Genomic DNA, 12,384 nt, shown 5'->3' on the forward strand with positions numbered 1-12,384 from the left:
GATAAGGAACTAAGGAATAAGTCAGTGCGTTTGGTGAAAGTATTATGGAGAAATCATTCAGTGGAAGAAGCTACTTGGGAGACAGAGGATCGGATGAGAGAGATGTATCCACGCTTGTTTTATGATTATTAGTGGATGTATTGGTTATGTGTAATTTCGAGGATGAAATTTTATTAAGGTGGATAGATTGTCACAGCCCATCCCGGAGATATGTATTATTTTATTCTCGAGGACGTGAAAGGACGGTTTTATCCTTAGACATTGAAATTATAGTGTATGTATGTGTGACATATTTTGGTACTTGGATATCATGTTCTTGGTTGGTTGGTGACCACATGGGACACACACACACACACAAACCTCATTTTCTCTCTTCTCTCCCGTGCTCTCTTTTAGACTCACTCTATCTCTCTCCTCATTCTTCGTACGGACGACACCCAAAACCCATTGAAACGTGACAGATCGAAGGTGTGAAGCACACCATTATGTTCGTGAGGACCATACGAGTTCAACGGTACCATTTTCAGGTAAGAACACCTTCGAAATCACATGAAAACTCAAACCCCGAATGAGGTACTGTTCATGCACTAATTATTGTGAGCTTTTTAGGGGATTTCAAGCTCACAGGGAGCTTTAGAAGATTGTCACGAAGCTCGGGGTGTATCATTTGAGTGTTTTAGACGTCGGGATAGTGAGTTTCAACCTTGGCCGGTTTTTCTCGAATTTTTCCGACAAGATCTCGTGGTTTTTGAGACTTGAAAGAGGTATAAACTTGTTCTATTCTTCATGCACTTCATTTTGGTATAAAGATCCTGAAAAATGATGCAAAAATGGTCGAGATATCACGGTTTAAATTTTTTTCAGTTTTCCGACACCGGCGACAGTCACCGAAGTTCTGAGGTAGGAGACGACGGAATCTTCTGTCAAGTCTGATGGAATATTCCAATACCATCAGTTAGTTTGGACGGATTCTGTTAAAACTTAACGGAATATTCCTGATATATACCTGACGACGTTGACTAACGCTGTCAGTATGCCTGTCATGTGGCCGCACGTGAGGGCGCGTATTGCCGTGCCTTGGCCGGCGCGTGGGTGGTCGGAAAATTATTCTAAAAATATGGGGATGTTCGTGGAGTTGTGTAGATCACGTTGGTATATTCAAACACCCCATTTGAGCATTGTATGAGAAGTTATTAGTTAATTCTGCCTATGTACTTTAAATAACGTTTTTATAGTTAATTCGCATATAGGTGAGACTTATCCCGATGACGAGCGCGTTCAAGGGTGACTCGGGGGCTACGATCCTTCGACATACCAGTGAGTGGGCTTTTGGTTTTCAATATATATTTATATACTTGATATTTTCCCAGACATATGTGTTTAAATGAAAGTATACCTTAAATGCCATGCATATGAATTTATATTTCGTATATGAATTGGTATATGATGCATTAAATATACAATTGTGGTGTTGTGGATGCTCAGGTAGGCTCAGGTGAGTTATGTTTGGTTATGTGAATTATCGATGATGTGATATGTGATTGAATAACGTTGAGCTCATAAAACTGCACCTAGTGTAATTGTGATTTAGCCAGAGATATGGCACATGCCTGTTTATAATGTCATTTCCCGTATGCTCATATTGGATCCAATCTAGGTGCAATCTTGTTGTACAGACCTTCACTATGGTTCTGACTCGTAGTTAATTAGCGATTTATCGCCCAGCTATTATGTGAGAGTAGTATTGAGCATGATTATATTACACCCATTATTGTTGTACAGACCTTTTCATTTGGTTCCGACTCTTGTGCAGTAAAGTGTTGTATAGGTCATTGTAGTGACGCCGGCTAGATTGACTTCTACAGGAGTTCCGGCTAATATGTTATATTTATATGAAATTATTCTTACCTGAATTGCTTACTTTGTTATATCTTGGCATGGCATACATATGAATATGATTATGTGAAGCATGATTTGAATTGATATAATTACATATATATTTATGTATATGCTTATATTCTATTTCTGGGAAAAATTATACATGTTTTACAGCGAGGGGTTAGATATGTTGATAAATGAAATGGTTTTGTAAAACATTTGTTTTTGCCCACTCACGTTTTCTGTTTTGCGCCCCTACAGGTTTTAGGTAAGCTTGTTGTCGGTGGCCTTGAGGATTTCGGCGGTTTTGACCTATCAAAATAATTGTAGGACATCTTATGGTACTGTTTAATTAGTACTTGTCCTACTGGACTGCACCTATACTTTCTATGCTATGATTATGAGTACTTGCTTTTGTATCTTACTCCTAACACTTCTTGTTTAGTAGTGCATTCTAGTAGATTCGGTTTTAATTATTCGTATATTTCATATCTTTATTGCTTCTGCACTGTGCACATGGTTACGACACCCTTACGTGACGGCCAGCATGCCTTGATCTCGGTCGGGGTGTGTCATTTGGGTACAAATAAAAAATTAAAAAAACTAGACTAGAAATAAATCTTTTAAAGAAAAGGGCATAAAAATAAATTAATACATGTGTACAAATTAAAGCGAAAAAAAATTTGTACAAATTTTAAAAAGGTTTACAAATTAAATTTGGGTACAAATTAAAAATTAAAATATATTATACAAAGTATAGCCATAAATATAAATATACTAAATGTAACGTTTTTAACGTTAAATTAATATGTTTTTAAAAAAGTTTAATTTAATTAAGCTAATATATATTTTATTATTAAAATAATAACATTAATTAAAATTTAAGAACCTTAATAAAAAATTACAAAGAAATAAAATTTTAATTAGTGAAATGGAAGAAAGAAGAATGAAAAACTTTTCCTCAATGAAAAGTAAAAACTACAGTAATTAGAATTGCAAAGCCAGGGATGCATGTATGGAGCCGTAGAGGTGTGTCGTGACAACCATGATTAAGGGAATCTTGTGAACGTGGCAGAATCACACGGTGATGTGTCAATTTAAGTGACATGTGTCAGCCCCTCTTCGACTGGTACACTCCAAATTTGGAAAATTAAAACCTATAAAACAGAAAAATAGAAAGACGTCCGCTTCAGATGGCAAACGAAATTATTTGTACGTGAAAAAACAGATTACGTTTCATAATAAATTAGTAATAATATAATATAAATAAAAAATTTTAAATTCAATTTTTGTTAAAAACAAATTTGAACAACTTAGTTTATCTCCTTCATTAACATGAATAATATCGTTTTGTTCAGAAAAATATACTAATCAAAAGTAAGTCCGTTACGTCTTGACGTGATGTGGAACCAATTTCCGTGTATAAAATTTTACGCCGGCCCAGTGGGTCCCGTTGGTTCCATAAGACGAAGTTGACGTCTGAAGCCTCCACTCCCGCCCATCATCGTGGGCCCCACCTGAATACATAAACTGGGTGTTATACTCCAGATTATATTACAATACGGAGGGGAGCGTATGGTGCACTTGCGCTGAGGATGTTCCACGTGGCAATTTGTTGACGCTAAGCTCGATCTGGGTTGGTGAAGCGTTGTTCCTGATGTCAAAGTGCGTTGAAGTAAAAGTTGACCCTTAGACCACTAAGAATGTTTTAGTGGTTTGGGACGAATCTTAGACTCATATATACACGGCACAATTTAAGTTCAATTCACAGTAACTGAAATATTTTTGTGAGCTGTTTTGGCTGACGAAAAGTAAATTACCGTAACAAAGTTACCAGCTAATCTCTTTCTAAAAACAAACAAAAAATCAGACCCCTCCCTCACATGGGTTTGTGCATGGAAGAAACTACTTCTCACATGACCTAGAGTAGGTGTTGATCACTCGCTTGACATCTCATCGACTCATAGCAAAATAAACATGACTCGGATCATATTTTTCATTAGTTGAGGAGAGCAAGCTACATATGATCGATTTACTAGTAAACGTTCCGGTCTAATAATGTATTGTTACAAAGAAAAATATTACGCGTAATATATATTAAATCAGATCACTACATGATAGTATATTTATTCAGTAAATTTTGTTCTCATGCTTTGAGATCTCCAATGGTTGATAAGGATTATAAACTTAAATTACATTTTGCATTATTATGCTTTGGCTTCTTTAAGATTCTGATCCTTGTCTTTAAAAAATTGGCAAAAAAATTATAGAGGTAAGAAATCATTACCTTATTGTCCATTCAACAATTTATTGACAAGGTGCTTGAAGGTCGATTTTTGTTTATATGAACACCACATTGATGCAAGTTATAACTGAATTACATTAGTCTCACGTTCATATAAGCAAAGAATGATCAAACTAAAAAAAAAAAAAATTATTTTATAATTGTTTTTGTCGTTTTTAATTGATACGGACCAAACACAAATCAGAAACACGAGTTGAGTTCTTATGCAAATTTGATTCAACTAAGGACATTACTATTGTTTGCTTAAACTTTGTCTACCCTAATTGTGTTCTTGAGCCTGGACATACCAATGAAGTCAAGAATGTCATCACTAGAGAAAGAGAGAAGCTTAAGTGAACCTTCAAGTTTAAACTTAATCAGATGTTTTATCAAAGGGATGATTCTTCTATTACCACATGTACACTCAATTCAATCCACATATATAATAGAGATATTTGTCAATTTTACATCCGAATTTGTAAGGAACTATCAATTTTCCCGTGAACTTTATAATTGCAAAAAGTGATTTTATCCCCTTAATGTGGATAACATATTGTATTTTTCTTCTTCTTCTTCTTCTTCTTCTCTTCTGCGCACACTTTTTGTATGAATTTTAGGGTTTAGAGTTTTGGAGGGAAATTAAGGCTCAAGGAAACATTGTCTAATTATAAAAGTTTAGGGAATAATTGGTTAAAATTAAAATTCAGAGTAGTCAATTATAAAAATTAAGAAAGTATTCAACTAAAATTAAAGTTTAAGAAAAAAATTGATAGGTGGTACGAAAATTGACTAACCTATGGTCCACGCCTTTCATATAAGCCTACAATTAGAAGGCCAATTACTATTGAAATTCCCTCTCCTTGTTGAGGCATGTGGTCCATAAAATGGAAGAATATGCATCCAATAAAGTTCATACTTATCCGTTTGAAATTTTCTATTAGAGTTTAAGATGATTCATTTGAGTTATGCAAATTTTTAAGGAAGTTGTGACTCATCCTTATGCACACGAAATTATTAAATATAAGATTTTTTTTATTTTTTTTATATTGGTTGTAGGATTAGTGCTTGGTGTAGCGCATATTGAGCTGAATACATATTCAATTGATAAGAGAGCATTAAAAATATATGTCATGAAAAACTCGGCTTCAAAATGATTCTTGCAAACTAGATCTAAAAACATTACAATAAAGTATCACTAATTGTAAAGTAATGAGTAGGTTTTAAACACTCGTCCAAACTCATAAAAAACTGTACAATTATATATATCAAAATAAAGCATAGAAAAAAGAAGTAAGTTTCGGAAGTCAGTACTCAACAGTTTATAAATAAAAACCAAAGCTCCAATTCGACTAAACTGAAGAATCAATGCTCAAATTTCCTTGTCATTCAACTGGATATAGCAATTAGTAAATAGGGCACCGTGTAAAAACGCGATGATCAAAGCAGTGGGGGGATGCAAATGAGTTTGGGTACACAGCGCAGCTGGACCCGCATTTCATTCTTGAGTCGGAAAGGCTCTCAATTGAAAAACATTTCATATGAATTGAAACACGAATGATACAACACATATTGTTATATAATAATAATAAATTTTATTTTTAAATTATTAATTTTTTAATACATATATTTTACCATTCATATAATAATACATAATATATTACCCGTATTTTGATTATACTAAAAAATCAGTATTCAATTACACTCACCGCACAAATCCTCAAATCAAACTTTACAATTTTTAAAATAAATAAATTAAAAATCACAATCCTAAAAGCCCACAAATTTAATATAAAAAAATCCCAATGAGTATGGCCTCCAATGTTTCCTTATCTCTTCCCCTCTCTTCCACTCTCTTCCCTCCCTGTTCCTCCATTGGACCTCCCTTCCTCTCTCTCTCTCTCTCTCTAAAAAGGTAAAAACAGCAAAAATTAAAAGCCTAAAATCCCATTTGACCAACATGCACAGAGCTTAGTGGGTGTTTCTATATCTTTCAGTGCCTTCTTCTTCTTTGTTTCTCACAACCCGAAGAGATGAAGAGAGAACACTGCCATAGCTCTGCAACTGCAAGTCAGAATAATTCCAAACCAGAATACTCATCACCGCCATCTTCCGCCCTGAACGGCAAGGCCAAGATTTGGGAAGATGAACAAGGCTACAGCGGCGGCGGCGACATGGACGAGCTGCTTGCCGTTTTGGGATACAAGGTTCGGACCGACGACATGGCCGACGTGGCCGAGAAGCTCGAGCAGCTGGAGATGGTCATGGGGTCGGCTCAGGAAGATGGGGTTTCTCAGCTCTCTGACACCGTCCATTACAACCCGTCCGATCTCTCCGGGTGGGTCCAAAGCATGCTCTCTGAGCTCAACACCAGCGACGATATGCCCTCAATCAACGGCCCTCTTCTCGCTCCAGGGGAGTCCTCGACGATAACGTCGACGAGCTTCTGCAATTCCCAGCGGACTCGGGTTTTCAGCGACGATTCCGAATACGATCTCAGGGCTATTCCTGGCGTGGCGGCGTACCCGCCGGCACATTCGTCGTCGGAGACCGAGAGTACGAGAAAGCGATTGAAGACCTCAATTGGGTCTAATTCCGGCGGGATTGAAGTCTCCGGCGCTGTATCCGACCCGATTCGGCCTCTGGTCCTGGTCGACTCACAAGAAACCGGTGTCCAACTCGTCCACACACTCATGGCCTGTGCTGAGGCTGTCCAGCAGGAAAACTTGAAGCTTGCAGACGCGCTTGTGAAGCACGTGGGCCTACTCGCGGCTGCCCAAACCGGAGCTATGAGGAAAGTCGCCACGTACTTCGCTGAAGCTCTGGCTCGTCGGATTTACCGAATATACCCTCAGGATTGCCTCGATTCTTCCTACTCGGACATTCTCCAGATGCACTTCTACGAGACCTGCCCCTACCTGAAATTTGCTCACTTCACTGCCAACCAGGCAATACTCGAGGCTTTTGCCACGGCGACCAGAGTACACGTCATCGATTTCGGGCTTAAACAGGGGATGCAATGGCCAGCGCTCATGCAGGCGCTGGCACTAAGGCCCGGTGGCCCACCCGTGTTTCGCCTGACGGGTATTGGGCCGCCGCAGCCCGATAACACCGACGCGCTGCAGCAGGTGGGATGGAAGTTGGCTCAATTGGCAGAAACTATTGGGGTCGAGTTTGAATTTCGAGGATTCGTGGCCAATAGCCTGGCTGACCTCGAGCCGTCTATGCTTGACATCCGTCAGGACGAGGCCGTAGCGGTGAATTCGGTTTTCGAGCTTCACGGTCTCTTGGCTCGAGCCGGGGCGGTGGACAAAGTGTTGTCATCAATCAAGGCCATGAAGCCTAAAATTGTGACTATTGTGGAGCAGGAGGCGAACCATAACGGGCCGGTTTTCTTGGACCGGTTCACGGAGGCATTGCATTATTATTCAAGCTTGTTTGACTCTCTGGAGGGATCGTCCGGGCCGAGTCAAGATTTGGTCATGTCCGAGGTCTATTTGGGTAGGCAGATATGCAACGTGGTGGCATGTGAAGGTGGGGACCGAGTTGAGCGACACGAGACGCTGACTCAGTGGCGAGGCCGGATGGACTCCGCCGGGTTCGACCCAGTCCACCTCGGATCGAACGCGTTCAAGCAGGCTAGCATGCTGCTTGATCTTTTCGCCGGCGTAGATGGGTATCGGGTGCAGGAGAACAATGGGTCTCTCATGCTCGGGTGGCACACGCGGCCGCTCATGGTCACCTCGGCTTGGAAGCTGGCGAGCTCAACGGAGTGAGTGAATGAGTCAGTTTCAGTCGGTTCAGCGGCGGTGATTGATTGAACCACCGGGCACCCAGTGGGGTGGTTGGACACTGTGACCATGTGAGTTGTGAATTGTCAGTAGAGAGAGTGGGGACTACAATGAAAGTGAAACTGTGAAACCAATCCAATCGAATCAATCAAGTGGTGTAAACTGTGTAGTTGTAATTGTAATGGTAGTTTTTTATTTTTTTTTTCATTTTTTTTATGGGCCCTTTTGCATAAGTTCCAAGTTGTAGAGTCCTTTCGACAAGGGGGACGAATGAATCATTGTGATGATGTGTAACTATCTATCTTTTCTGGAATAAAATGATGAGCATTGATTCTTGAATGGGAAAGAAACCATTTTGCTCTCTGTAAATTTGACACATTATCGTTATCCGGACGCTATAGGAGAAGGACTTGGATGGACCTAGAAAGCGGAATGCTACCACTTTGGCGTCCTTGTTCAATACATTGCCATGTACGGTGAGATTAGCAGTAACATTGTATTATTGAATTGACCGAGATTCCACTGTGACGGTGTAACCATAGGGTAGGGTTGACTTAGGTGGTGATGAAGATGAAGACGAAGATGATGTTGATGATTCTAAATATAGAAACATGGCCTGCATATGCTATGTCAGCATCTGAAAGAGAAACCGCCGGTAAAACAAGCATGACTAATATTATAACAAAGTGCTCCTGGTTTTAAGTAGTAGCTATCGGCTCAAAAAATTGGATTCAGTTTGGTCTTTCTTGTTTCTTTTTGTTTATCTGTCTTTGAAGTGGATACATTATATATATCCGTACTACGAATCGTTATTAACAGTTAGCATTAGTCGAAAAAAACCGGCGAGTGATTACCTATCTGGTTGGGTTGGGGTTTTGTACAATCCCGCAAAATGATTCGCCCTCGATTGTCAAAGTGCTTCTTATGAGCTTTTTCAGGATTACTTTTGAAAGAGTCAAAAGTGTTTTATGACAATTAAAAATGCTGCTAATGACACGTCGTTTGCTTCTACATGAAACACTTCAATTGCTTTAGCACAAAGGTTTTTAATAAAAATTCCTGTAAAAACACTTATGAGTATAAGTGAGTCCGGCATAAGCAATCAGAAACAAGACCTTAGGGCCAATTTAGTATTTGGGGCTTTCTATATAAATTGCTTATACTCTTGCTTTTTGAATAATCAACAGTAAAGAACAATGTCATAGTGTTTGATAATTTTGATATATAACTTTAATGTATGAGTATAATGGTTTAAAGTTGTATGCACTAAACAATTTATTAAAAAAATTGAATTACATTTATGATGATAGGGTGGGACAGTAAGAAAAATGAGTGTACGAATAACACTACCCTTTATTTATGGTAGTAGGAAAGTAAATTCTTTACCCTTTTAAGTATTACAACTAAAATAGGACACTATCTAAAATACACTATTCACACATCCATTTTTAGCTCTCACACACTTTTATTAATTTTTAACTATTGATCTTCTTGAATTCATTTAATCCAAAAACCGAAAATTAAAAAAATTATGTGAAAAGTGAAAATATGTATGTTAATAATACCGCCCTTTAATAATAATGAAGGCGGCTTTGTGTAAACCAAATGTGAAGTAGGTATAGGCAAACCATAAGCTGATGTTTAGCTAGTACTAAATTATGACCATCCCTAATGAAAGACAGTGATTATATAGGCTTCAGCCTCAGTGCACACAATAATTATACTATATTAATTATACTATATGCAGTGATTTTTTTTTCTTTGAACAAACGATATTTTTTACACTAAGGGGGAGAGGTGAGCTTAGTCTCACAATGAGTTGGCAATAATGTGGTTCAATTTGTCTTTGGCGAGAATCGAACCTAAGATTTCTCACTTACAAGTAAAAAGAAATACCATTAGACCGTAGTGTTAAGTGACCTATACTTTAATTATTATCTTGTGGATGATCAATGGGAATGAGGATCCTCTCCAAATCCTCTTTGTGAGAATCCCGATGATCCTCCAATCACATCCGTTTATCGTATATCGTGCGGTTCATCAAGTACTGTTTATATTTAATTTTAAATAAAAAGATTTACAATGATTTCTGATCGCACGATATACAATGAATGTATATGATTGGAAAATTCCCAAAATACTTAAGGATCCGGAGAGGATCCTCATTCTATCAATGGATCCTTGTATGACTAAATCAGGTTACATGGACCACATAAAGGCATGATTAATAAGGACTTGGATTGTCTGCCCTCCCATTTCGGTGTCATTCCCATGCCCTCCTGTTTTGTGTGGTCACAGTTAAGCTACGTCAACATTTTATATTGTTTTTTTTATAAAAATAATAAAACAAAAAGAAATAGTAATATAAAATGTTGACGTAGCTTAACCGTGACCACATAAACAAAAGGGTACGAAAAGGGCATCAAAATAGGAGGGCAGACAATCCAAGTCCGATTAATAATCCCTGCGGTAACCAGGTAGGTAGGCACCTTTGTTGCCCTTAAAATTGGATAGGCATTCATTGGTTCTTGGGCAGAAATCACGTTGGAAAAGCTGAACTTGGCCAACTTTCCGGAGTACTTGACTTGCGTGTAGGTTCTACGAGATTTTCTTAGATACTCCGAACTGTTAGATTTTCACTGAAATTTTTTAAAATTACGAACGGTTCAAATGTTCGGAGTATTCACTATTTCGGGGTACCTAGAATTATTGCGTAGGTAGACTAATAAAAGTTGTACAAAAGCATTGTAGTATCCTATGTATTCATAATGCAATGACAATGAAGAATGAAAGTGTATTCATAATGCAATGACAATGAAGAATGAAAGTAAATTGCATCCATAAGAGAGGAATGATTAAACATGAATCATGAATACATTGAGGACAGGGTAAAGCAAAACAGGATGCATCGAGTTCACAAGTACAATTGGAAATTCCGATTCAAAGAGTTCATGCGTTGCTTGGCACATTTGAATTATATTGAGTTTTGAATTTGTAGATATAAAACTAAAAAATGATTCGAAGTGTTTGCCTTTTGCACACACTCTCTTAAGTCTAATCCTTAATTTGTTCAATAAAATAGCTAAAAAGAATATATGCACACGAGTCATAAGGTGAAAAAGTGTGTGAAAATAATTTCCCTAACTGTTTCTTTACTATATATATTTGTCAATTTCGTTATCCACTTGGTAGTTGTTGGAGCCTTTCTCCAACTGTCAAGGAATGGACCATGAGAGTGGGCTACTCGACGGGAGTGGGTTGCTCGTCGAAAGCAGGCTGAACCACGGGAGTGGGCTGCTCGTCGAGAGCAGGCTGGGCCGCGAAAGTGGGCTGCTCGTCGGGAGCAGGCTGGGCCACGAGAGTAGGCTGGGCTGCGAGAGTGGGCTGTTCGTCCGGAGCAGGCTGGACCACGGGAGTGGGCTGCTCGTCGGGAGCAGGTTGCTTAGCGCGTGATGCATATGAATGCGAGGATTGGGCTCGGACGCGTGCAAGCTTGGATGGCACGGCTTGGGCCGTGGCCTTGGTATCGTGAGCCTTGGATGGCACGGCTCAGGCCGTGGTGAAGGCACCATGGACCTCACCACGGGCGGCTACCGAGGTAGCCACCGTGGTGGAAATTCGTGGTGGTGGTACTGCTCCACTTATTGTCACATTTAGCCTCACGGATCTCCACAATCCCATTTCTTGAACATTAGAATTTTCACTTGTGGAATTTTCTAAATTTCTAGCCATTATATTTTGCTTATACGTTTTATCAAAGAACCTTTGCAAGTAAAAAATTCTAATAATAAGAACGTATGAAAAATATTCAAATGGACTAGAAAATAAAGAAAAAACCTTTTTGTGCGAGAGTCTTCTGCGAGTATGGATTTCAGCTCTCAATGAAAGCACCAATTTGTGGATGCAAATTTCTTCCTCCTTGATCTTGGACAATTTTGCACCTACAAAACAATTAACACCTTAGGTTAAGGCCAAGAGCCTCACGCGCCCACGATGAATGGGGGGGCTTTAGCCAAAGAACCTTCGATGCCAAAGTTAGAATTTAGAGAGAAAGAGTGTTTAGAGAATTTTGGGATTTTTGCCAAAGTGTTGGAATTAGTGTTTGGTGAAAATGGAAACCAATTTATAGGAGAGGAAAGGATGGCCGGCCACTTAGTCGGGTTTTAGGAGGGCAGACAATCTAAGTCCGATTAATAATCCCTGCGGAACCAGGTAGGCAGGCACCTTTGTTGCCCTTAAAATTGGATAGGCATTCATTGGTTCTTGGGCAGAAATCACGTTGTAAAAGCTGAACTTGGCCAACTTTCCGGAGTACTTAACTTGCGTGTAGGTTCTACGGGATTTTCTTAGATACTCCGAACTGTTAGATTTTCACTGAAATTTTTTAAAATTAAGAACGGTTCAAATGTTCGGAGTATTCACTATTTCGGGGTG

The 12,384-nt window shown here is 38.9% G+C and overlaps 1 protein-coding gene across 1 annotated transcript; it reads left to right on the plus strand.

The window, feature by feature from the left end:
* Window positions 1-5,984: 5,984 nt before the first annotated feature.
* LOC126582756 (DELLA protein GAI-like) lies at window positions 5,985-8,300 on the plus strand. Its single transcript, XM_050246940.1, has one exon. The coding sequence runs from the start codon at window positions 6,193-6,195 to the stop codon at window positions 7,933-7,935; it is 1,743 nt and encodes a 580-aa protein (XP_050102897.1). The 5' UTR covers window positions 5,985-6,192; the 3' UTR covers window positions 7,936-8,300.
* The last annotated feature ends 4,084 nt before the right edge of the window (window positions 8,301-12,384 follow it).

This window comes from Malus sylvestris, chromosome 9, assembly GCF_916048215.2.
Source record: "Malus sylvestris chromosome 9, drMalSylv7.2, whole genome shotgun sequence".
NCBI classification, from domain to species: domain Eukaryota; kingdom Viridiplantae; phylum Streptophyta; class Magnoliopsida; order Rosales; family Rosaceae; genus Malus; species Malus sylvestris.

Coding starts and splice junctions, on each gene's coding strand:
- LOC126582756 (XM_050246940.1), top strand. CDS start 6,193: ATGAAGAGAGAACACTGCCATAGCTCTGCAACTGCAAGTCAGAATAAT.